Source organism: Oncorhynchus tshawytscha, linkage group LG33, assembly GCF_018296145.1.
Source record: "Oncorhynchus tshawytscha isolate Ot180627B linkage group LG33, Otsh_v2.0, whole genome shotgun sequence".
In the NCBI taxonomy this organism is placed as follows: Eukaryota; Metazoa; Chordata; class Actinopteri; order Salmoniformes; family Salmonidae; genus Oncorhynchus; species Oncorhynchus tshawytscha.
In genome coordinates this window covers 7,132,927-7,160,227 of record NC_056461.1, presented here as the reverse complement: position 1 = coordinate 7,160,227, position 27,301 = coordinate 7,132,927, and the positions used below count along the sequence as shown (strand labels likewise).

Here is a 27,301-nt window from a genome sequence, read left to right as displayed (position 1 = left end):
ACAGGGGGACCCTTGGAGACAGCGCACGCTGTCAACACGCGGGAATAAAAGGAGGAGAGGAGAGAGGGAGGACAGGGGAAAGAGGAAAAACGCATCTCAGGAGGGGCAGGCAGGCGCGTCCTGGCGGAGTTTGCAGTCTATTTGTATGAGTAATCAGCCCGCCCCCACCCCCTCTCTGTCAGCCGTGTTTACTCACTGATTTTCTCAACAAGACAGGCATTGACACTGGATGGATGGGGCTAATCCGCCACAGAGAGGGACGGCTCTGCCGAGGTTACAGGTCTGAGATAGAGCACCACCGACACACTCCCCTCACCTAATCTTCCGGCAAATATTTATCACTATCAATTTGGCTGACTCCCTGACATTAAAATACCGCGTATAGATAACCTCTTGCTGGGAGAATCGATCGGGTTCCAGTCAGCCCAGCAGCCAGCCAGCCAGCCAGGCAGTTGGCTCTCACTATCAGGCCGCTGTGGAGGGAGGGAGGCAGGCCGGGGAGAGGGGAAGAAAGAGAAGGTCACTTAGAGAAGCATGGAAGACAAACGCCCAGATGAAACAGGTCACCCATGCTGCTTTGTCGTTAACAAGGGGAGTATGAAGAGAAAGCCGTGGCCTGCATTTTAATTCGATGGAGTGATTATATTCTAAAGATAGGCTATAATGTAGCTCACAGTTGTATTTAAATAGGTAGGCTATCATTATTATGTGTTTGTCTTTTAAACAGATGGTGGTTGATATTCAAATTAACACTTTTTTTATTTTCGTGGCTGCGGGTCATGAAATGTATGTTATTCACCTGTCATATCTCCAACTTTACTTACTCTGAAGTAGATAGAGAGGGAATTAGAAGGAGAGAGAGGGAGAGAGAGCAGGAGACGAGGGAAGAGAGGGGAGGAGGGACATCGAGAGCGAGAGAGATAAACAACAGCAGGTGCCAGTGTCCTCGCGGCTCCACGGGCAGATGCGTCATGTGCGCGTGCATACAGCTGATTTGCTCGTCCCCTTCCCTTCGCTCTCTTCCTCTCTGTCCCTCTCTCTCGCTAATTGGCCTTCCACGTTCATACACACAATCTCACTAATTTCACATTTGCTATTCCTGAGGTATTCCGAGGCACCCTCAGTCACCGCGGACTCCATCAACGATTTTTCAGATAAATTAGCTGCTTTGTTTGATAATCAGATCTCCGTGATTCAGTCTAGTAGTTCCCCTTACCGAATACGTGCCCCCGCGCTAGCAAACGAGGACGAGAACACACACACAAACACACACACCGCATCAATATAAACGTATAAAATAATAAAATATATTTCCTGTTACAAACACCAACGTAAGAGCAGGCTTATCTTTAGGCCTAGGCCTACCCAACATCCCATCCCATAATAATGCAGCAGGGTATTGGTTGCAGTGCAGGAGGCTGCATACCTGCACGTTTGTAAAAACCGCTGTCCGTGGTGCTGAAATGATTGGCAGTAAACACCGCAAGATTAGGCCAATGTACTGTATCTGACAAACATTGTGCATTCCAATGTCAGGGGTTTGTAGAGCTACAGAAAAATGTATGGTTAGGTATTTATTTTGTAATATCACATCATGTCAATGCTGTAGGCTAGACCATTGCGTGTGGGGGTGAATAAGTAGGTCTAGCTTTTCTTTTTTTGTTGCTTTACTTCACATAAATCTTGATGGCTAAACACACACACACACACACCGTACTGCACACACAACGCATTAGAAAACTCCAAAGTCATCCAGTTTGCTCTAATCATTACAATTAGTCCTGAATTATCACCGGACTCTGACAGACGTTCCTTGTAACTCTCTTTTATTTCCACCCCGTGCTAATCAGCCACTCTCATTACAAACGCTGATTAAACTGCAAATTACCCAGCAGTGGCCCCCTTCCGCGCCTACCAGCGCCTCGCTCAATATCAATTAAGTTTAGCAGCCCGTCTGTAGTCTCCCAGCGCTTCCAAATGCTTGATAGTGCCACTTATTAGTTTGGAAAACTCGGAAAATACCAATAATCAACGGTCATGGAGCTAGAGGGAAAACCGCTAACGGATTTTTTTCTCTTCGCTCCTTGCAGTTTGAATAGATTAGGCCTACTGTAAGGCCTGGCTATTCGACCTTTGACCTTTTTTTCTAGAGCTTTCCCTGTTTTTTTTTGTTGTTGTCGCTTATTGGAACCATGTACCAAGCATGCTGCAGGCCTCAGGTAATAACCACCGTCACCTACACGTGCGTGCACGTACGAGCGCTCACGCGCGTTCCATTTGTCTCTTGTCCATTTTTGAAATCTCCCAAAACGTGTCAAGTGCAAGGGAGGAAAAATGTATTCGACAAGGTAATATCTCTGGCTTTTTGGAGTCACTTTTGAAAATAATGAATCGCATTAAGGCATGACAAATCTAAAATCTTACATCATTAGGTCGTTACAGAGGAAGAGGGAATGGATACAGTTTTTTTCGCTGGCTTTAACCTCTGTAGTCTGCTGGAACAGAAGTTAATCATGGCTGATTTTATTTATTTATTACATTAGATAAAGATTTCCTAATAAGACTATAATTATTTCTCTCTCTCTCTCTCTCTCTCTCTCTCTCTCTCTCTCTCTCTCTCTCTCTCTCTCTCTCCTCTCTCCCTCCCTCACCACATGTAAACCTGTCCAACCGGTGGAAGTGGACATGATGGAGGGATTGAGGCACAACCTGATTTTGTTTCCTCTGAATCGTGAATTGTTTTTGACCACAATCATTTGTAATAATCTAATTATACCAGTGGTTTTGATTGCGATTGTATTAGGCTACAACAATAACAATTGTGATTATAAAGACTGCAGGCCTATTGTCTATAACGACGTTTTGCGAATGTACTTATTACTATGTAGGCTAACAGTGCCTATTGTTACGTTATTATTTGTGGTAACCTCGCATAATTTAGTTTTTTTTAATGCTTTCACGAAACGACGATAGTCTTATAGCAAATACAGCCTAGCAGTTGTAGTAATATAAATTGTAAATTCTTATTAGAATTTATCATGATAATTATCACGAGCCTTCGAATGGATACCGTAAAACAATGAAGAGTTATCCGAACAGATTTTGCATTGATGATACTGTTCTTGCACGTCCTCAAATGATTTGACTTATATTCTGTGTCAAAAAATGATACAATGGGTTAAAACATGCAGGGGGGAAAATTTGAGTGACTTCTCTGCAACTGTTAAACAATTAAACAAATAGCAGAACATACATTACGATAACAGATTGCATTGAAGGGTTTGGAGAATTGATCCTTTGTAATATACGTTACGCTAGAACTTGTGGCTGCTGTTGGTGAAATATAGACAATGCAGCTATTCAATTATATATACGTTTGAAATGTGTGGCCTATAGATCTTAAACGGCAAAAGGCACGCATTGCGACTGTATAGAGGCTATGATACAAGATTTGCTGACGTGCTTGCATTTGTGATGCAAGTCAAGGGGACCTTGAGGAATGCTATGAAATTAAATGATTTTTCATGGATACCACAAATCAATAGCAGACGAGGACACAGAGATTCAAATGGAATCTAATGGGCTGTTTTGGAAGACACACAACCATTTGTTTATGCCCCAACTAATCAACTAGCTGCGCAGACAAATAAATGTATGGTGTATCTTGACTTTTAAGGTTCTCAGACTGAGGGCTTTGAACATCTCGGCTGTAGAATCTAGAATCTATACAGTTAAGGCGAATTCGTTGTTACAATAATTTACATTACACATATAAACATTTACATCACAAAATGTACTTAGACAAAATGCCTTTGAACAAAGCTCATGAGGCAACATGGAAGCAACCCATGCGCAATGCGTATTAATTCAGCAGTTTAAGGTTTCGCTATTGCATCTCCATACTAACGTTATATAGATGGGTTTTAAAAATCGCCGTCCATGATGCTGAAATGCTCAGCCTCAACACATGTACAACACACACACACACACACACACACACACACACACACACACACACACACACACACACACACACACACACACACCCAAAAACACCTAAGCCTAACCTTAAACGTAACCCTAACCCTAACCCGTATTCCAACCCTAATTAAGGGCTTGTAAGTAAGTATTTCGCGGTAACGTTGTTGTTGTACCTGTTGTATTCGGCGCATGTGACAAATAAAATTTGATTTGATTTAATTGTAACCCTAAACCTAACCCCAAAACCAAAAAATAGAAATTTTCCTTGTGGGAACCGGAAAAATGTTTCATTTCTTGTTTTACTATCTTTGTGAGGACTTCTGGACCCCACAAGGATAGTAAAACCAAAAACTCAGTTAAAAAAAATATATTAAAAAATCTGCAATTTGAGAGTAGCCTATAAATGAGCAAGTCTAGGCTACTACTTTAAGTGAACACACATTAACCTATTAAGAAATGTTATGAATGCATCCGTCCTTCCTTTCTCCCTTCCCACCCCATCCGTTGTTATAATGATCTGACATGACTGAACCAGGCGAAATCAGTCGAAACTTTGATTTAGCATACACATATCCAATCATGTAGGATTTGAATCCAACATTTATCGATTGAATTTCCTCTTGTATGACATTATTTCACTAGATCTCGTATCGTCGACTCGCTAGACAGATCAAATTCTTAGCCTTTCTATTCCAAATTCCTGGAATTAGGCCTAAATCCAAGAGGGACATCTGCCCAAAAATGCCCACCTCCTCTCCCGCGGTAGACAGTGCGCATGCCCAGGATCTCATGAGCGATATTGTTGTGCTGTGTTGGATAGCAACCGTTTCACAGTATTTCAGTAAACTAGTACTTTATTGTGTCGTTTAAGAATATCAGTTAACATGGCAGATCCAAGAATACGACAGATTAAAATCAAGACTGGCGTTGTTAAGCGGTAAGTGCAGTTTTTTTAACTAATACAATCTTAAAAGATAGCAGGCTAGCTAGTTAGCTTGCTAACTGCCTAACATGCTACACCCACTAGGCCGTGGATACCTACGGATCGAGACAGAAGTCGGGCTGGGCGTCGAGAACACTTCGCCGGTATAGATTTAACTATACACCGGTACTTTAGGGAGGTGCATGCATTGTCAATCAAAATAAGGCAGTAGCAAGGACATAGGAACCTGTACTCCATAACATATTTAAATATACATTGTATGTTGTTGAATGACATTTTCGCCTTTTTATACAATGTTTTAACCATTTTATAGTAAGTGCGTGTGTCACGTTAGCAAGTCATCCCGGTTGTGTTGCCTAGTAAAGTAAAGCGGCTAGCATACAAGCTAGCATACAACAACGTACGTTTGCATTCTCTTCTCGACAATTTATTAAGGATGCAAATCTGATGTTATGACAACCCCTCATGTACTGTTGGCCTACTTTTTAAATGGTTTTAATGTATCTTATTATTTTCTATGTAAATCTTGCTCAGGCCTTTTGTTGCGAATAAAACAACAAAAAAATCAACTTTGGCATTCTCTTGGCTGGTGCGCAATAAGCAGTTTTCTCTTGTCGTCTCTGTCTGAGGTGCGAGCGATGCACTCATCAGAGCCAATACACCAGGCTTTGCTAGCTAAGTTTTCAAGTGAATGTAGGCTAAAGGCCTGTTTATGGTCAGTGACTGTGCAATTGTAAACATAAGCCTCAATGCAGGCATTTGATGCACTGCAGCTGATTTTCTGCAAGCTCATTCTCATCTGAGCCAGGTTCTTTTTTTGTTGACAAGGCAATCAGTTTGAGCTTAGAGTTGCACAATTAGGCCCTTGCTGCAAGTGACTGATGTTTTCCCTGACAGGGCATTCCGTTGCTACAGTCCAACATCTGACCACAATCTGTTATTTATTTCGGAAGGACAGAACAAGAATGTCATATTTTAATACATGTTCTCTTGAAAGCTGTTCAAGAGCTTCTATTCACCGAGAGATTCCATCACAACACTGGACATCATCCATATATACATCCATAAATAGAATAGTCGGCCTAAGCATGGCGAGGATTTTTTGTTGTTGTTGCTCTCTCCCTCTCTCATCACCTCCAGGTTCGCTCCCTCCGTGGCCCTTTGTGTAAATGTGCTATCGATTGTGTTTTGATTAGGGTCACATTACTAACGGGCTCCCTGATGATTGTGGGTAATGGCGCTGGCGGCTGAGACTTCTCCCTCAGAGGGTGACGTCACAGACAGGGTGTCTGATGCAGTGGGGAAACTGCAGGCCCGCCGGTGTAATGAGAGGTGGTGCTTTATCAAGTTGGTTCAAACGCATCTCCATTCTAGAATGGCTTCATTTCCATTCTAAAACGTCTCTATTCTCATTCCTTCCAATGCGGCCCCATTCGGAATAGGTTGACTTCATCATCGGCTGTCCTAGGAATGGTATATTTCACTGAGGCAAATTAAGTAAGGAGAGATCCATTACCCATTCAGCAGCTGGGGCCTGTAGCATGACCTTGGCATTGGAACCTGCAGCCTCTGTTCAAGGTCAGATGGATCAGACTGCCTTTTCTCTCTTTTTGTCTGTTTCTCGTGTAATTCTGTGCCCTACTATGTCCTTCTGTCTGTCTGTCTTTCCCTCTTTCTCTCCTGTCCCCCTCCCTCTCTTTCATTCTCACTCTCTCTTTCTCCCCCTCTCTCATTCCTTATGTGTTATTAAAAGCCTAGCAGCTCCCTGTCCGCTCTCTCCCAGTAAGACCTGTTCCATTGGCTTTGTGGCGTTGTACATTCCAGTCAGTGCCTCCTCTCTGCCCTAGCGAGGCGGATGCCCTTAATAAAATGACAACAGTAATTTGGCTTTGTCATTCGGGCCTTGGCATAGGGCTAGGCCGGTGCTCAAAAATGCAGTGCTGCCAGAGGAGGAGGAGGAGGCGGCCGAATGTGTGTCGGATCTCTAATTCCCTTTTTTTCCTTATTTTCCAGAGAGATGCCTTTTCCATTAAGTCCTGGGTGGCAGGTCTATTTAAAACCAGCCACGACGACCCCACCCCTCATTCACACACACACACACACACACACACACACACACACACACACACACACACACACACACACACACACAGCCAGCGTTTCCAAGACCCTGCCGGAGAGAAATAAGAAATGAACATCGGGACTGGATGAGAGGAAGAGGAGGATTGACGGGGTGGGGGTGGACATTTAGTTATTAGACTGTCCTTCAGTTTTATTCAAATAATTTCAATCCCCCTTTCTTTTCCTTCCTCTCTTCCCCTCTCTCTTGTTGCTGCCTTCTCTCCCCCCAAATAACCTCAGAGGTGACGTCCTTACTGTGTAAAGCCTGAGAGAGAGGAGAGGAAAAGAGGAGAGGAGGAGCGCTCCTCTGCTGTTCCTTGTTGCATATGCCGCCCGTTTAAACAGCGTCTTGATGGAAACGTATTAAAATGAGCGGTAATTGACATAAAATATGACAGAGTGCCGTTGGCTTCCTCGGCTAAGCAAGGCGCCACGGCAACACTGAGGGAGAGGGTGTTTCTGGGTAATGTGCCTGATTAATGAAGGATCACTCACACACACGAACCAACGCACACAGCTGATTTTATGAAAAATGAATTCCGCGTCGTCATCCCGACAAGCAAAGCTGCAGCCGGAAAAAGACTATTAGTCAGGAATCATTATCAATAGTGATATTTTCAAACTCCATTATGCCAATCAGGATCTGAATTTATTTAATAGATTTAGTTCCATTTGGCCCGTAATTGATAAATAATCAAAATGTATCAATGTACTCAAACCCATTTTCACTAACAATCAAGGAAAAGTGGTCCATTTACCACATGACTTGGTCCAAATTAGGGACTAAATTGATGATCAATTAATCGTAGAAAGGGCCAGTAGAGTGTGTGTCCTGCCAGAAGTGGCAGTTAAATGGAGAGCGTGGTGATCAGGCAGAGGAGGAAGGCAAGGCGCTGTACTGTAGTAGATCCACAGATAACCAACACACAGACGACATTGTTACATTATACCCATGCTGTACACATCTGGGAACAATGGGACAAATTGGTCAGGACTATTTTTGTTGTTTTTTTGACCATTACTTTACCTGGTGGTAAGTTGAATGAGAACTCCTCCTCATTCCTTTGGGTTTTAGGTGTTTGTGTTTTTTCTCTGTGTTGTTTTTAACGTCATCGAGCGAATGTTTATTTATTTATTTATTTTGTTCACCCACACCAGACCGATCAGGACACACAGGTTGAAATATCAAAACGAACTCTGAACCAACTATATTAATTTGGAGACAGGTCGAAAAGCATTAAACATTCATGGACATGTATCTAGCTAGCTTGCTGTTGCTAGTTAATTTGCCCTGGGATATAAACATTGGGTTGTTATTTTACCAGAAATGCACAAGGTCCTCTACTCCGACAATTAATCCACAGATAAAATGGTAAACCGGGTTTGTTTGTAGTAATCTTGCTTTCTTCAGGCTTCTTCTTCTTCTTTGGACTTTATATGGCGGTTGGCAACCAACTTTGAGGTGCATTACAACCACCAACTGGACTGGAGTGTGGACCTCAGTTCATCTTTCAATCACCCACGTGGGTATATGCCCCTAAAATCCAATGAGGAGATGGGAGAAGCGGGACTTGTAGCGCGTCAAGCATCACAAATAGAACCAAGTTCTATTTTAACGCCTGACTACGCGGACGCTCGTTGACGAGCTCGAGCCTTGTGGTCAGAATGATATTGAGCCTTTCTCCATTGCCAAGATAATCCATCCACCTGACAGGGGTGGCATATCAAGAAGCTGATTAAACAGCATGATCATTACACAGGTGCACCTTGTGCTGGGGACAATAAAAGGCTACTATAAAATGTTGTTTTAGAGGTTTTGGCAGTACGTCCAACCGGCCTCACAATCGCAGACCATGTGTTACCATCATCTGAGACCAGCCACCCAGACAGCTGATGAACCTGAGGAGTATTTCTGTCTGTAATAAAGCCCTTCTGTGTGTGTGTGGGGGGGGACTCATTCTGATTGGCTGGGCCTGGCTCCCCAGTGTGTTGATTTGTTTTTGTATGTTTGTAACTACGCTGTGCTGTGTCTTGTCTGTTATTGTCTTCCCAGGCTGGTGAAGGAGAAGGTCATGTACGTCAAGGAGACCAGGCAGCAGGAGGAGAAGATTGAACGACTGAAAGCAGAGGCCTGCGACGAAGAGGCCGACTCAGAGGCCAAGTATGTCATCAAGAAACAGGTCGGTGACAACTCAGCAGAATAAGTAGCCTACATGAAGTTGTAAAAATGTGCTTTACATAGGCCTACATATACAAACACTTTACATTCAGTTGCTTTTAAAGCTGCGTAGTTATACTATATATATATCATACTATTTAGCAACTGATTTGTGATTGCATATTCATGGATTTGGAGCCATTTTTGTTATTACACAAGATAATACAATGTTGCTACCCACTTGGTTACTACACAGGAAAGAGTCGGCCTGATGAAGTAACGCATACAAATAATCTTGTCCTCCGATGAGGTGCGTGCTTTTAGTACCGTTTTATTTGGCATTCTAAATGACCTGTTGTGTTTTTCCTCAACTTTTTCTTTGTCACCTTCGTGGCTAAATGTGTAGAAGCGTTCTAATGTGTTTTAACACGCCTATTGTAAAAGAGAAGTACAGTAGAGAACGGATGATGCCAGTAGCCCTGCATTCACTGTAATGAGGTCAGCGTAGTATCATTATGAAGAATTAGGCTTGGGGAGGGGTTTAGTGATTTAGTCATTAAACCATTTCTGATTTAATGACGTTATGTAACTTTGGAGGAGTTTGATAATTACTGCCACATGCTGGTAATTTACAGCCGCTAGGAGATCGCTGGCCCATATCCTCGTCTGCTCCCTCCCTCTTCCTCGCTCCCTCCTATATTTTCCCTGCTTAGAGTAGAATGAGTGAGGGATGAGAGGCTGTTAGATAAAGACCCAGGGTGACCTCTGTCCCCTGTGTGCCCTACCTCATAACCTTTGTTTTCATCTCAGCTATTCTAGGGATTTTACACCTTTGTGGAGAGGATCATCTGCAATGATTTCATGCACAATGGACAACTGGTTCTACTCTTGCAGTATGCAGATTAGATAGCTTGTGTACATCTGAAATCAGAGTCAGATAAATGCCGCTTTTTCAGCCGTCTTGTGTTTTTTTTTCTCCGCTGCAGAATTACAATTCTCTGGTTTGACCCATTGTTAGGTTTGTTCATTTGGTGTGGGTTGGTGAGGGAGCTTTAGGTCTAGGGGGGCGTCCCAAATGGCATCCTATTTCTTATATAGTGCACTACTTTTGACCAGAGGCCTGTGGGAATAGGGTATACAGTGGGGCAAAAAAGTATTTAGTCAGCCACCAATTGTGCAAGTTCTCCCACTTAAAAAGATGAGGTCTGTAATTTTCATCGTAGGTACACTTCATCTATGACAGACAAAATGAGGGAAAAAAATCCAGAAAATCACATTGTACGATTTTTAATGAATTTATTTGCAAATTATGGTGGAAAATAAGTATTTGGTCACCTACAAACAAGCGAGATTTCTGTCTCTCACAGACCTGTAACTTCTTCTTTAAGAGGCTCCTCTGTCCTCCACTCATTACCTGTATTAATGGCACCTGTTTGAACTTGTTATCAGTATAAAAGAGACCTGTCCACAACCTCAAACAGTCACAATCCAAACTCCACTATGGCCAAGACCAAAGAGCTGTCAAAGGACACCAGAAACAAAATTGTAGACCTGCACCAGGCTGGGAAAACTGAATCTGCAATAGGTAAGCAGCTTGGTTTGAAGAAATCAACTGTGGGAGCAATTATTAGGAAATGGAAGACATACAAGACCACTGATAATCTCCCTCGATCTGGGGCTCCACGTAAAATCTCACCCCGTGGGGTCAAAATGATCCAAAGAACGGTGAGCAAAAATTCCAGAACCACAAGGGGGGGACCTAGTGAATGACCTGCAGAGAGCTGGGACCAAAGTAACAAAGCCTACCATCAGTAACACACTACGCCGCCAGGGACCCAAATCCTGCAGTGCCAGACGTGTCCCCCTGCTTAAGCCAGTACATATCCAGGCCCGTCTGAAGTTTGCTAGAGAGCATTTGGATGATCCAGAAGAAGATTGGGAGAATGTCATATGGTCAGATGAAACCAAAATATAACTTTTTGGTAAAAACTCAACTCGTCGTGTTTGGAGGACAAAGAATGCTGAGTTGCATCCAAAGAACACCATACCTACTGTGAAGCATGGGAGTGGAAACATCATGCTTTGGGGCTGTTTTTCTGCAAAGGGACCAGGACGACTGATCCGTGTAAAGGAAAGAATAATTGGGGCCATGTATCATGAGATTTTGAGTGAAAACCTCCTTCCATCAGCAAGGGCATTGAAGATGAAACGTGGCTGGGTCTTGCAGCATGACAATGATCCCAAACACACCGCCCGGGCAATGAAGTAGTGGATTCGTAAGAAGCATTTCAAGGTCCTGGAGTGGCCTAGCCAGTCTCCAGATCTCAACCCCATAGAAAATCTTTGGAGGGAGTTGAAAGTTTGTGTTGCCCAGCAACAGCCCCAAAACATCACTGCTCTAGAGGAGATATGCATGGAGGAATGGGCCAAAATACCAGCAACAGTGTGTGAAAACCTTGTGAAGACTTACAGAAAACGTTTGACCTCTGTCATTGCCAACAAAGGGTATATAACAAAGTATTGAGATAAACTTTTGTTATTGACCAAATACTTATTTTCTACCATAATTTGCAAATAAATTCATTAAAAATCGATTCAATGTGATTTTTCCCCCCTCATTTTGTCTGTCATAGTTGAAGTGTACCTATGATGAAAATTACAGGCCTCTCTCAGGTGTAGGTTAGTGGTGGGACTGTGAGAGCAGATGGATTATAGTAGGAGATGGTCAGGTTGAAGGGCAGGATGGATGGACGGATTAGAGGTTTTCATTGTAATAGAATTAATAGGCCTCTAAGTGTAGTCTTTATCCTGCTGCTGCTGATGGGATCATTCCACTGCACTGGTACTGGGTACTGGTACCACTCTCCCACCTCACCGTGTGTGTGTGTCACAGCCTGTGTGTCTCTCCACCTCACCACTGGAGTTTCTTAGAAGTGTGTCTGACTCCTCTGTGCTTTTTAGGATGCCAGTCAGGGGAATTCCCCATTCGCTTTGCCTGTTGAGAGACTCAGTTCTGCCTGAACCTCGGGCTCTAACTCCGCTTCCCCACAGGCGTAGCAATACCTCTCCATGCCTGATCACCGTAGTGCTACCTACCCTGGGCGTAGTAATACCTCTCCATGCCTGATCACCGTAGTGCTACCTGCCCTGGGCGTAGTAATACCTCTCCATGCCTGATCACCGTGCTGCTACCTCTCTGCTTTACTCTTCTCCACTCACCCAGGTGTGCCGGAGGCAGAGCGAGGCGAGGACCCCTGCTGCTGCCCAACTCCCTGCCCGATCAATAACTCAATAAAAAATGTCACACAGGCAGAGAGCTTGTTGTGGGACGTTAACCTTAACACAGCGTATGTGGGATACTAAACCAAGACGTTGCCTATTGCAGGAACGACACAGTGGTGCTACTGAAGCTGTAACGGGTTGTTTTTCAACCTTTTAATACATTACGTTCTAAAGCCGTGTTTCTAAACCCTTTTTGTACTATGGTTCTTCTGCTTGGAGGACCCCTCGAAGAAAAACTAACACACACAACTGATATGCTTATAAATGGTGTAGATGATGGTGCTGATGAGTAGTATGTGTTGTGCTGTCTCTGGGTTCCAGCTGGAGGTGCTACAGGAGTCCAAGATGATGATTCCAGACTGTCACAGGCGTCTGACCATAGCACACGCAGACCTATCCCAGATACTAGTAAGAACAGCTCTGTTTTCTTTCAGGGGAAAAAAAGAAAAATCATATAAAATCACATGGGCGCAATCCTAGGGCAACAGTGGCCAAGATGGACTGTTGGGAAGGGAGAAACGTTAAGAGGAACCGGACTCTCGAGGTGGAGCCAATCCTCCTTGGTCTTGGTTGCTGCAGGTTTATCCGGGTGTTAGTAGTTTGGGCTTCCATGTCGGGAGTGTGTGATTTTCAGTGGCACTCTCATCATGCAGGTGCGTGTGACTGTCTGTAGTGTTGTCTATCCTGACAGATCTAAGAAGCCAGAGAAAGGAACATACACCCTGCTTCCACACACATGCATGTCTCAGGGTCCTCACAATTAGCAGAGAGCAGGAGTCAGGCAGCCGTGGCCTCGGTGAGACACACGTGCAGAAAGAGGCGGAAGGGAGAGAGGAAATCACAGATGACTCCTCTGAGGGAGGGTGGGGAGACGTGACAGCGACTTGTCCCTCTCCACCTCACACCAAAATCCCCTCTCACCCACCTCAACCCCTTCCCGCACGCACGCACACACACTCATTACAGTTCATTAGCAGTTCTGTCACTGCGGTGGGCCACCATAGGAACCCAGCAGCACTCGATTAGCACAGATGTGACCCACACACACACACTCTCACACATCCAACAACACACACAGACACACTCTCACACATCCAACAACACACACAGACACACTCTCACACATCCAACAACACACACAGACACACTCTTCTGCACTGACTAGAAATGTTACACTGTGGAATCAACGTATGCAGATTGTTAATGTACATTTTTATTTAAATTGACTATGTAAGGGACGTGTTAGAAAAACAGGTTTTGTATGATCATTTGGTGAATAGCCACGTGATTGGACCGTGAACCTAGCCATGAAAAGTCAACTATGGGTTGATTGTGGACTGTAAGTTAGATTTGGTGTTATGCTATTTGAAGGGTTAGTCATTTTAAAGTTGTGTGTATGTGATGGGGTTAGTATTGATATCCTGTATGTGCTGTGTGTGTTTTCTCAGGAAACGGAAGAGGACTTGGCTGAAGCAGAGGAGTACAAAGAGGCCAGGACCGTATTGGATTCAGTGAAGCTTGAAGGATGATGCTCTCACTCTCTAATGCGTCACTTAGATGTCCATTCCGTTCGTCTGGTTTGGAATCAGAGACAAACAGAATCGTCCAGCACTTTTTTTTCTCCCTCTTTTTTTGAAACTTAAAAAACTTTTCTTTTTTTGAAACTTATTTCTACAGTTTGAGAACAACGTGTCGTCTGATCTTGACATCCGTCTCTGGAATGCACACTCTCTCACGCATCAAATGAACACTTCTTTCTGCTCTTAGCACGGTGGATTTGCTTGGCTTCTACCATACAGCTGCAAATGAAGCCTAATTTTGTTGTTTATCTCGTATTCAAGCTATTGTACTTTAGCGTCTTGCATCAAGTGATTTAGAAGTGTTCCTCAATTTGTTGATTTGAGCATAGATTGTTCTTTATGATAACTGATACAATATTTAGTATGTATGTATTCTCTCATAACAAGCAAGGTGTCACCAGTGAACATAATTATAGAACCAAAGAACCTAACTAGAGGAGAGCTAGCTAAACCGTTATTACATAACATCCATCCTATTGTCTGTGTGGGGTTGGATGGAGAGAGAAATGTAGCACTGTTTTTGACATGGTTAGTGCTATCTGGGAGGCTTGGGCTGTCCCTACCCTAAACCCTAGCCCCTTATTTTAAACCGTGTGTTATGTTAACCATAAACCATGTTCAATTTCATCTTCAATGGTGTAAGGATGGCCCAAGGATCCCAGACAGCGTGCACCGTTTTGGCATGATGCCTGTTTCAGGACACCAACCTCCGCTGGTCAATAACATCCATGCGGCCTAGTGACATCATCAGCACTGTCATCACCAACTGGACATAGCCTGTCACATCCACTGTATAAGCATGGGGTACACTTGGACACACTATTTTCAGCCACTACGATACAGCTACGACCAGAAGGTGATTTTCGTAGCAGGTTTGGAGAGCATTTTCGCTATTTCTTTTCCTAATCTTCATCAAATTATTTTAAGCTTAAGCTACGTTAATTATCTTAACATTCTGTGTAAGATCTAACACGCTACGAAAAAAATCACTTCCGGTCGTAGTTGTCTCGAAGCGGCGTGAAAATAGTGTCGTTTTTTTTTCATATAGGCGTAGACTGCCGAATGACCAGTAAGCGTAGTTGTTGGGCATCAAATCACTTATTATTTTGGTCCACAAGTGTAGACTTTTAAAAACTATATTATTCAATATTTTATTTGGGTTAACATATATAGTTGTTATGTTCCACTATGGAATTGTCCAAATTGTTTATTTTTACTGGACCATAAAATGTAGGCCTATCCCATACCAGATAGAGGAAATACCTATGGATTATATAAATACTATTATGCCAAAGGTAAACTAAACTATGCTTGAAGATGTTGTTCAATGTAGGCTATATGTTTTTATAGCCGACAAAAACATGTATTAGGTTGTGCTCATGTTAAGCCTGTTAATAACATTGAATATGAATAATATAATTGATTAAATGTTCAAACAAATCTCATGGCCTATTATTTCTTTCCGAATAAGTTTAGACTCTTTCGAGGTTAAGGCATCCAAGGCACATGAATTCCAGTCTAATAATACAAGACAAAAAACCTGACTGGGCAGACATTAAGGGTTGGCTTGATCCTTATTTTACAGATTTCGATAATTATCGGGATCGCCCCTAAGTCTCATTATCGCCCTAATGAGACGCGCGCCTCTCCGTGACATCCAGCCTATCCATCTCGTTAAGGAAATCGCTCTTCAATGCTGATTATTTTATTTGGAACCATAATTATATTTCTTTCGGATGACTCACGGTCTAATCGAGTCCTCGCATAGGGCAGCGGCGCTAATTGAACCATGAGATGCGGTGGCGGGCCGCAGGCGCTACCTGGATATGTGGGCGAAGGACGCGTGTTAGCGTTTTTTTGTCATGGGTCTTGTTCTGGAGGCAGCTTACAGAGTGGCCATTACCTGGCACAGCCACAAAGTCATAAAAAATCCTAACCTTTACCCTAACCTGCTAACCGTATATGTCTAACAATATACTCAAAGAAAGAATGTTCTGGAAGGACCAACAAGGGTTCTATGCTTTGTTCATATATGACACTCTTTAAGGTTCTATATAGAACCGAAATTGGTTCCATATAGAACCCTATATATATATATATATATATATATATATATATATATATATATATATATATATATATGGAACCCAATGGTTCTAATATGGAGCCAATTTTAGTTCAGTGAAGAAGAACCCCCTACAGAATGGTTCTATATAAAACCTTTAGGGGCGCCATAAATGAAGCAAGCAATATAACCCTTTTTGGTTCTATCCAGAACCTTTTTTTCTAAAAGTGTAACCTTAAATCAAGAACAAAAAGCGCATTTTTGTTTTCTTGAATGTAAGGGAAATCGCTCAGTTCTGCCTCCAGGACAAGACTCATAACAATAAACGTCAACCTGCTGAAGGATGCGGCAAGGCGACGCACCTGATGGATGGAGCCCTTGCGCGCACCGCGCCTCTCTATTTCCTCGCTCCTCTATCCTCCCCAGAGCTCAAACACAACAACTTATTACTTCTAATCCCCCGACTGTCACCAAATCACCTGCACGAAACAAGAATATAATTTGTTAAACTGGCATTTCTGCAGATGGAAGATCGATTTTCTCTTTAGAATTCTCTAATTGAGTGAATACAGACGCCTTGATGACTTAGATTCACCCCCAGACCTGGGAGAAGAAGAAGAAAGAGTCAACAAAAATCATCCTCCGTGTTATCTCTCTGCACCGTGGCCCGAGACGACAATGCACGCGGGAGAATGAAGGGCAGGCGGAGACGACGGGCAAAAGGCAACACGCGGTGTCTCTAGCGTGCAACTCCCGATGCGCGAGCGAATGCCCAAGGCCCCTGTTGAAAAGAGAGAGGTGCACTGGAAATCTACAGCTCCAATACTGCGTATAGAATTACATTTGTTTTTCTTGTGGTTTTATTAAAAGTCACTCCTCATCTCCAGAGTGCGTGAAAATGTCTACTTTCCACTCAGATGCGCCGCATTAACTTGCAGGTGGCGAATTTGTTTGTTTGTCTATTTTTATTTCTGTGCTGGATAAGATTGATGTTGTTATGGGGATCTCAGCCAGGAGAGAAGCCACTCTGCTTTGCTCCTCGTTGTTTACCCTAATTACAGCCTTTTCAATTCAGTGAAACGAGGACCTTCATCTGACACACACACGTACACACACAAATTATAGGTTACAATTTCAAATTATAGGTTACAATTTCGTTGGAGAAATAGGCCTAAAAGTGTTCATAACAGCGATGTTCCTAATACGAAAAAATAAACACAGTGATAATAATAATAATAGTAACAATTATTATTATTATTTGTATTATATTTACAGCGTTTTTTTTCTTGTGTACTATAATGTGCTTTCGATTTTATGATTTCAAAGTTTTCAAACAAAGATGTTTCTGTATGACTAACTCGTGATTTTTTTTCTTCTAGAAAATGGACTAACATGCTAACAATAAACAATAGCATATATAGGCCTATTGGAGAGAAGCTATTCATTTTTGTTCCGTTTTTGTTCCGTTTTTATTATTATTATTAGGCTATTGTTATTGTGATTATAATTAGCATATGGCTATTATTATATTCAGAAAGGGTTAGGCCTATGGTGATACAGTGTAGGTTACTTGCAACATTCCACGGGTGTAAACCCACTGAAAAGAGGACTTTTTGTTGCACCAGGAAATGGTTACATTTCTTCCCACAAATGAATTTGATAAAATGCTTTGTTTTACTCCACGTTTCGCAAATAAAGCTTGAAATCCCTGTGCTTAGTTCTGGGGGCAGGTATTGGCTTACAGAGATTCAATCTATAGGTATTGTACGAGTTAAACTAGCTGAATAAATTGTATTAGAGGGAGCCAATGTGTTTTCAGCCTAGCTAGTGTCTTTCTTTGTCCCTGGTCAACAATCTGAAACCTATTTATTAGGGGAAAATAACTTCATCCGCCATGAAAGTCCAATGTTGGCCATTTCCAGCACTGTAGAAAGGAATTTAATACAGGGTCACTTTCGACACAAAGACACATTTTCATATAGCCTAAATGTGTATTTTGTAGCCTACATGGTATCAATAAAAGTGCAGTTTAATGCATTATTGGAGCACCATGCCACTGCGTCTGCCTCTTGGCGTTTTCCCGGGTTAAATATGAGATGGCGCACGGAAATGAGTCATTCACTTTTGTGTACAGCCATAAAAGCCGTGAGCTATCGAAAAGTCGTAAAAATAAGCGCGCAATCAATCACACGCAATGGTGCAGTTCTGACGGAGAGGCGAACACCAAACAAAGTCATGATTTTAAATTATCGTTATGGTTTCAGCGCACAATCCAAGACTGCCTAAACTGACACAGGTAAACTGTTAACATATTAAATAATATTATTACGATAATTGATGCTGAATAGGTATACGGCAAATACAATTAATATGCTCTTCGAATAAAAATAGGGAAAGAACAACACAAACCCGGACATCTTGAATAACGCACACATTCTCTGCTCTGGCGCTTTAATCCACATTCTGCGATATTACAGGTATGAAAAAGAAGAAGAACAGACAATTGTTTCCAAATTTAATCCACACTCTTCTCCTTTTTTTCTAATTTTCAGGACGAGCGGTAGATAGTTACCCTGTGGTTGCGTGGCGCATAAGGGATTGCTGTGACCCCAGTGTGTCCGAGATTGTCTGGTGCTCCCCGGTCGGTCGTGACACCAGATTGCCACTAGATAAAAGATGAGCCGAGCTAATTCAACCCGGGATGGGCTGGGAGAGGACCCCAAAGTGCCCCAAGTTTACGCTCGGGCGCTTCCTTTGTGTTCCTTCCAAAAAGGCACCATTCACTATAGAACAAATGAACTAGCTTTCACAAAACGTTCCAACATCTGTGTGGAGCCTGTTGGAGTCTTTTGTCTCCCTTATATATTTTGAAAACGTGGTGTGTGACAAGAAGCTAGTGCTAATTGGTATAATGGCGGTTTATTTACAGACTGCATTACAGACCTTTTTATACCTGCTTTGTCTGACTGAAATGAATACGCTTAATTTGGGCAGATTAAAAATCAATACCGTGAAAAGTAATTGGCCAACTGCAAAGTGTTCAGAACATGATTTTGTGTTCGTGTGTGTCTGTTCTAGTGCGACAGGTTTGCGACCCACGTGTGTGTCTGTTCTAGTGCGACAGGTTTGCGACCCACGTGTGTGTCTGTTCTAGTGCGACAGGTTTGCGACCCACGCCTTCAGCGGAGATCTGCTCTCTCCTCTATCAAAAGGAAACATTCCCAGATCATGTTCAGCCACAGCTCAGTTTCCACTTTCCGCCGAATTATGCACTTAATTTGCTCACATATCATTTACAATAAGTCCCTCCCTGCGTGACAGTCGAGCCTCAACAGTACTAAATCACCTCTAATTTATACTGATTTTACTCTAATAATCGTAATAAAAAGCTTATAGATTTGGCACTAATTACATAAAAGCCTAATGATGTGGAAAATTACTCTGGTTAGAAATATATCGCTATTCTAAACTTTGTTGGCTGACTGAGGAATCAGAGGCATTAGCAGAGGTTCACTTCGTGTCCAATAGGCAGGACTGACTAGGACACATTGGATATAAGAAGTCGAAAATGTCTGGTGAAACTAAAAATATCCACGGCCGTTTACAATCAAATAAAAAAAACGAAGAAAAGGGCCGTGCTATTAAAACAAAAACCATTGACCCACTTCAACAGACTCACATTACATAAACCTGACCTTAAATTGGGTTATACGATGTAGTGTAAAATGCACACTCAATGCTTTCATACTCGGGCTATGTGTATGCTTAATCTAATTTGAGGCATTTGTTTGTGTAAGAAATATGTTGTGTCATTCACACGCCAGAAACGATGTTAATGTAGCCACAGAGGCTGTTAAGGCGGCTAAATCGGTCGTTGTTCAAACCTGGCCCATATACTATAGAGGAGGGCAGAAACAGCACGCACAATTAAACAAATAGCACACTGATCCAGCTTCTCAATATTAAATCATGTGATTTTATTGGATATAATTTGGAGTTGAAATCAAAGCCAATTACAGAAATTAGGAGAAATGAACTTGTGAATGTTGCTAGATTTGGGAATTGGCGTGGCTGGCTGCTCAGGGTTCTCGAGGTGGCTGACATATCTCGAGCTTCAAATCTGATTGGCTTTCCTTTGAAGAAGCTCATGGGTTCATTCGGTTGTTAGGCGCCTCCCCGTTTCTCTAAAGGACATTATAATGCAAGGAACCTTCTTTTTTAACCACAAACCGAATTTGCTTTCATTTAGGCTATATATATTTTTTAAATAGGTTAAAGTCATAGAGATTTTTTTGGGAATAGCATTTCGCCCTGGAGCGGTGCGCAATGCTTTCGCACGCCGACCTCCTGGATGCTCGCCTCGGTGAGTTATCATCGCCAAACTCCGGTCTTCAACTCTACTGTAAGCTGGAGGCACTTCTAATCTAAATCAAGCAGAGAAAATTGACAATTTGTTTCTTATTTTATCTTAATGTCATTTAAGTGAGCTAATTCAATGGAAAAGTAATTATTATTATTATTATATTACTGCGTAATTTGATTTAACCGTTTTCTAAATTATTGACGTGATGGAATGGAATTAAGGAGTCGATTATTCGGTGAATGCTAGTTGTGTGCTTGTTTGAATGGCATTTAGTCTCTGGTTTTATCCATACTGCAATGTCCACTTCGATGTTTTCACCGTGTTTTTAGAAAATATCATTTTGTAAAATAACCAAATGTTCAACCTACTCTTTGCATGCATTGGCAAACTATAGCCTGTATTCCTCTCTTGCCAGACTTTGACAGATTCGTGAAAGTGTCACTTGCAATAGCTTAACTAAACAATGTATTTTCAGGAAATATCTTATAAATTATATATTTTTTCCTTTAACACAGGGTAGGCTATTGCATTATGCAAAAAATAATTGTGACATTGCCTTTAAATTCTGACCGGGTGTTGTGTCTATCCAGGGATGAAGGATGCCGCGGCGGAGCTACTGGGACACAGGGAGGCTCTAAAGTGCAGACTAGGCGGTGGAGTGGGATCTGACCCCGGCCACTCCGGCGAGCTAGCCCCGGGGCCAGACACCGTGGAGGGGGCTACCATGCTCCCTGGAGACGATATCAACAACGGAGGATCCAACCCTTCCGGCATGCAGGTCAACAGTAAAGAGCAACAGGACAAGCAACAGCAGAATAACTCCAGCCAATCCGGAGGAAGTCAGAGTCAGAAACAGAAGCGCCACCGGACCCGGTTCACCCCGGCCCAACTTAACGAACTGGAGCGCAGCTTCGCCAAAACGCACTACCCAGACATCTTCATGAGGGAGGAACTGGCACTACGGATCGGCCTAACGGAATCTCGCGTGCAGGTAACGGAATCTCGCGTGCAGGTTTGTTTGTGATACGGGTTGGGAAATGTGTGTCTCATAGAGAATGATTTAGAAGCAAGAATAATACAGCTGTAAGAGTAGTGTATTAATACTTCATACAAATATGTAATGAAATGTGTAGGCGTATGTATTAGCCCTTTTAACCAAACACGAGAACGTAGGCCTAAATATGAATAGTCAATGGCTATTATCATTTCGCTTTATGTAGGACCTAAACAATAACAATATTTGATATTTGTAACTAGGCAGAACGGCTAATTGCAAAGTAAACCTACATTATAGTCTAAATTAACATGAGGAAAATATTCAACTCTCACATAAGTGCCACTATAACATAAGTAGCCTGCATCTAAAACATATACAGTGTAGCCTATAGAAGGAAGTACAATAATATATACATTGATACTGTGTGATAAATATCTCAATAGAAATGTATAATAATCTAAAATATTTGCCCTTTTATTACCATCGAACCAAAACGACAGCGCAAGAATAATTAGCCACGCCTTGTGTTGTTTCATCTTCCTCGAGGAGACAATTTTTTTATTTCCTTGTATCAAAATAATAATATCATACATCTGATCCACGATTGTATTTTGTGAGTGTTTTGTTTCTGTTCAAAGTATTAGAAAATGCAAAATAGGCTAGAAGGTAAAATCCCTCCCTGACCAAACTGCTTTGGGCGCGCGAGCTGTCCATGGTGCTGAAACGAACGCGCCAGGTCGATTCGCGTGAAACCAGATGCATGTGTTTGATTCATACAATACACTTGTCCCAAAAATATGTTATTCAAGACAGAAATTAGAAAACTAAGATTTTAAGAGATATAATTTTCCAGAAACAAACGGAGGGAAATGCAAATAAATATTAAAACAGCTTTTAACTAGCCTATTATCAAAGTTGCTTTAATAAATTGATTTGGATATAATTTAAATGTCACGAGGGTACGTAGGCCTATTTATAATATCTGTCAATCACAGATTTGTGGGCTACATGTGGAAAAATTAAGGACATCTAATGTAGGCCTAGGTATTTGCCTATAATTCATGAAAATAAATGAAAAATTATTCACGAAAGTAAGATTTGTATGTAGGCTATATTTTTGTATACATATGAGTGTATTTTTTAATGTATGCCCCACTCATTGTATCCAAATAGATATTGCATTTTACATGGCAAAAAGTGACTTCATTTAAGATATTAGGCATGGTAAAAAAAAATGTAGGCCTACTAACTATGGAATAAGCCACTTAAAACTCGGAATTGGCCAGATAAAAACAAGAGGCACTTTATTTGGGAACAAAATTGGTTCTTAAAATCTAATCACGTTTCGTGTCATTTTCCTATTGGAATTGACATATTCATGCGTTCTCATGCGAAATGAAAAGGAAACGATCTTGCTTTATTATACCCTCACAATTAAACTCAATTAAAATGTAATTACTTTATTTTATTTCCCGTTACATTCCATAGCTCGCCAAAATAGCACACAAGATGAATTCAAGAACAGCGCGACATTGCAGTTGTCTTTGGTCATTGTCTGATGCATTGTCGTTCATGACCAAGTAGCCATTTTCAGGGTGATAGTGCAATAAAACCAAATCCATTATTATCCACCAATTTCAGAATTATTTATTACAATGGGGGCTTATGAACCAGCAATGAAAAATGCAGACGAGTCGTTCACATGTGAAACAACCGTGATATAATCATCATTATTGCACGGATGAATTCGGTTAGGAATAGTTGATTTACATAAAGCAAGAATTAGCGAAACGATGATCCCTTTATAAAGCCCATCACCAATGATAATAATACTTCTGAACCAGCGGGTAAAAATAGATCTGGGATGTTTCGAATGAGGAGGCGCACGCAGCTCGCGCTGTTCTCTTGTGGAATGGGCCTGTCAGAGTTCCACGTCTTAATGGCGGACTCGCTGAAAGTGTACTCTGTCTTTTAAACGGAATGAGAAATAGCATTTTTTTATTTATTTGAAGTGTAATGCATTTGAGGCTGGATTTCACGGCTGGCTACTCTGGGGGAAAGATTGGCCTCTTAATACAACGGCCCAGTTTCTCAACCAAATCTTCACATTAATCATCGTCGATAGCCGGGTTACTATAGTCATATATGAGATCTATATAGGCCTAGAACGTCTCTCCCAAGGACCCGCGGAATAAACACTGGTGATCCATTTATAACGCCTTTATAACGCATTTACTTCCGAAATACTGATATTATTGTTGTTTTGTGTAGGCCAATAGTCAGTGTTTATATCCATGTTATGCATCCAATTGGTTAAAGCAGAATATGTGTTGATATATCAAATAAACAGAGCTACTAATCATTAAAATAGTAAACTGGTTTCGGATATTTTAAATTCATAACAAAATAATGGTCTATAATAATAGTTGCAATAACACATTTTCAGCTGAGATGACCACCTCCCCCATAGGCGTATTAGTTTAGACTTCATGGAAATGAATTTTTATTTTCTGACGTAGCCATTTTTATTTTCTGATAACCTAGAGGTGTTTCGGTTATGCACTAATGTAGGCATGCCACAGACGATTTACTGAAATGGATTTTGGCGTAATGACATAGAAGCTATCAAAACCTTCGTTTATGGCATATCATTTAATCAGTTATATCATGTATAGTGTTATCCAGGGATTTCCCCTGGTAGAAAGAAGATGTGTAATGGCAATATCTGAGTTATGTGCTACCTGCTTAAGAACATAAAACGCTTTCCCGTGAGTAAAAGTGAGCATATACAGAAATGTACAGTAGACCTATTCATTGTGTCTCAAACTGATGACACTGTAGCCAGATGCTAACCCATCTCTCTCTCTCCCTCTCTCTCTCTCTCTCTCTCCACTCCAGGTTTGGTTCCAGAACCGACGTGCCAAGTGGAAGAAGCGCAAGAAGACCACCAACGTTTTTCGCAACCCGGGGACGCTGCTGCCCACCCACCACGGCCTGCACAGCCAGTTCAACTCTGCCGCTGCCGCCGCCGCGGCCATGGGCGACAGCCTATGCTCCTTCCACGCCAACGACACACGATGGGCTACGGCAGGGATGCCAGGCGTCTCTCAGCTGCAGCTCCCTCCAGCCCTGGGTCGCCAGCACCAGCATGCCATGGCGCAGTCCCTGTCCCAGTGTAGCCTGTCCGGTCCACCACCCAACTCCATGGGGCTATCCAACATGTCGTCGAACGGATCCGGGCTCCAGTCTCACCTCTACCAGAACCCGTTCCCTGGAATGGTCCCGGCCTCCTTGTCCGGTCCCACCAACGTGACGGGCTCGCCCCAGCTGTGTAGCTCCCCAGAAAATGACGTCTGGAGAGGGACGAGCATCGCCTCCCTGCGGCGCAAAGCGCTGGAGCACACAGTATCCATGAGTTTCACTTAGTAGCAACCACGAATCCAACGGCCTCGTTTTACGCGTTTTTGTTTTTACTTCGTCTTCTTCTATGATTTTTTTGTTTTAATGTTGAACCCATCCAGCCAAATACAGCTGGACAAGAATGTGAACGTCTCCAAGCAAAAAAAGCAACAGGAAAACAACAGCCCTATTCCCCAGTTTTGTTGCCAAACTAATACTGAAACGAAACCATTTGATGGTGGATAAATGGCTAAATGTTTATCTTATTAATTTATGATGTGCATGTATTGATGACAACTGTATTTATTTTACATTTATAAATGCCATATTTATTTATTTACTTATCAACGTATTTATTTATTTATACTTTTTTTAAATATATATATAACACCTCGTTTTCGTTTCATTCCTTTCTAACAAAATAGTAGACCACTGATATTTGCCACTGGAGTTTCTAACAGTTTCCACAGGCCGATGGTCGAGGGTATAAAAACTGTAAAAAAATAAAAATAAGAAAGCTCATTTTTATTGTCATCTGCTGCACAGCATGCGACCGACCATGATGGGCCACGGGCATGCGCCGTGCACGTGCAGATATCACACTTGGAAGTTTTCTTTTTTTGTGTGGAAAGCGTCAAAAGATGAATAAAACGGAAAAGAGGGAGACACGTGACCATCTCAAAGGAATCACGCAACATGGAAACGAACTTGACTGCATGTGCTGGCCAAGGCAAATGTACGGAAACACCATAAATAAGACAAGAAAATCGACTTGAATATAATCTGTTATATAGGATGTTTTGTGTAGAGGAAGCATTCTTGACTTGTTCCCATTTGGTCAGTTTGTGATATGTTCTAATCTAAATTATTGTATGTGCTTATTATCAAATCTGAATTTCTTAAATGTTTGATCTTATACTGAACAAACCATTTCGTTTCATGGACATGTTTATATCAATTGACTGTAAATGAACAAATTAAAATCATTTTCAATATGTCACATCACGAATCAACCTCCTTTTCTTGAACGTAACGCATGCGTCCAGCCTGTAGAAATCGATCAAATAGTGTGACCTAATGTTTATTTGGACATCCCTGAAATGAATCACGGGGACGCAGGCGCAGTCCCCGGTTTCCGGTGATATACGGTGTAATAAACAGGAAAAACGATTATCAAAACATCAGACTCTATCTAACAACGAGCTGCAATTAAACTATATTCGTCCAATATTTATTGCTACTGATATTTCACCAACGTAGGCTACTTATGGAATTCCACCCCCAGACTCAAGCAAAGCGAGTGGCCAAAGATGTGGGCGTGTTATGGATATGAAAGCTCAAAGCAATGGAGAATTTATATTTTTGTATTTGTAGATGCAAAATCCATTTCTATAACATAAATACGTGTTTAGTAGCGCACCCCTTTCAAAACAACAAGGGTTTTTGCAGAACCGAATGACATCCTATCCAACCAAATATGTCACGTACATGCGACCCAGCCACGAGCCCTCCCGTCTCTTCCCGTCTCGCTCCGTTGACGGGTTTGACCTTAGAGTTGATTGATAGCCTACTACAGCGCTGTTAACGTTGATTGTACAGGCTTATATTTTGTTTTGTCATGTCAATGTATATCACGGATTCATTCATCAAGCCCAGACTTGGAGCAATCTCGCCTGCATCAACGCACGTCCATACGGATAATCTCCCCAACAAAACGGCGACAAGCACTAACACGTTGTGTACAGCTGCATAATTTACATCGCCACTAGCAGGACATCAAATAGGGGAGCGAGCTACTCAACTCTACACCTATTTTATCCCCTGTGTTTGTGTGTGTGTCTTTTGGAGCCATTGATCTATGTGACCTTCTGTTCGTATGACAGTATACTGTGTCTATGGTTGGATCTTGGGAGCATGGGACTATCTAGAGAGCAGACATACAGTACAATACCACTGGGCACAGACGTCAGTGTCATTGGATTTAGGTTAAAAGTTGGGTGGGAATAAAATACCTTACATGTATGACTTTTTTCAAATCCAATCAGGTTTCCATTTTGATTCAACGTCATCACGCTGCATTTTTTTTTTTGACGTGGAAACAACGTTGATTCAACCAGTTTTTGCGCAGTGGGATGTCACCGTATGAGAGGCATTGGGGCTGGATTCAATCCATATCGCAGAAGTTTCGTGATATTGATTTGAATCCAGCCCTTGGTTAATCCACTATTGTATTTCCATCCACCACAGCCAAATGAGTTCATTTTAAATCATCATCATCATCATCATCATCATCATCATATTAGAATAGTAATGTTGTCTGGGGTTGGGCAACAGAAGATAGTATGGTTAATAAAACCCAGTCGCTTTTCTTTGACTAGGCTGCGTTCAAGATCTACCCATTGTTGCCTCAAC

At 42.0% G+C, this 27,301-nt stretch overlaps 2 protein-coding genes across 6 annotated transcripts; both read left to right on the top strand.

Annotated features, from left to right (window-relative positions):
- The first annotated feature begins 4,525 nt into the window (after positions 1 to 4,525).
- LOC112230810 (tubulin-specific chaperone A) lies at positions 4,526 to 15,505 on the top strand. Of its 2 annotated transcripts, XM_024397139.2 has the most exons (4): positions 4,721 to 4,918; positions 9,099 to 9,225; positions 12,807 to 12,893; positions 13,934 to 15,505. In XM_024397139.2, the coding sequence occupies exons 1-4, from the start codon at positions 4,866 to 4,868 to the stop codon at positions 14,012 to 14,014; spliced, it is 348 nt and encodes a 115-aa protein (XP_024252907.1). In that variant the 5' UTR covers positions 4,721 to 4,865; the 3' UTR covers positions 14,015 to 15,505. The 2 variants fall into 2 exon arrangements, with proteins under 2 accessions (XP_024252908.1, XP_024252907.1); XM_024397140.2 differs by lacking the exon at positions 12,807 to 12,893 and having other exon boundaries at positions 4,526 to 4,918.
- A 4,859-nt stretch (positions 15,506 to 20,364) lies between these two features.
- Positions 20,365 to 25,882, top strand: LOC112230552 (homeobox protein orthopedia B-like). Of its 4 annotated transcripts, none has more exons than XM_024396827.1 (3): positions 20,365 to 20,493; positions 21,084 to 21,484; positions 24,389 to 25,882. In XM_024396827.1, exons 1-3 carry the CDS (start codon positions 20,457 to 20,459, stop codon positions 24,914 to 24,916), a joined length of 966 nt encoding a protein of 321 aa, XP_024252595.1. In that variant the 5' UTR covers positions 20,365 to 20,456; the 3' UTR covers positions 24,917 to 25,882. The 4 variants fall into 4 exon arrangements, with proteins under 4 accessions (XP_024252595.1, XP_024252594.1, XP_024252593.1 ...); XM_024396826.1 differs by having other exon boundaries at positions 21,084 to 21,505; XM_024396825.1 differs by having other exon boundaries at positions 20,365 to 20,532.
- Positions 25,883 to 27,301: the final 1,419 nt, after the last annotated feature.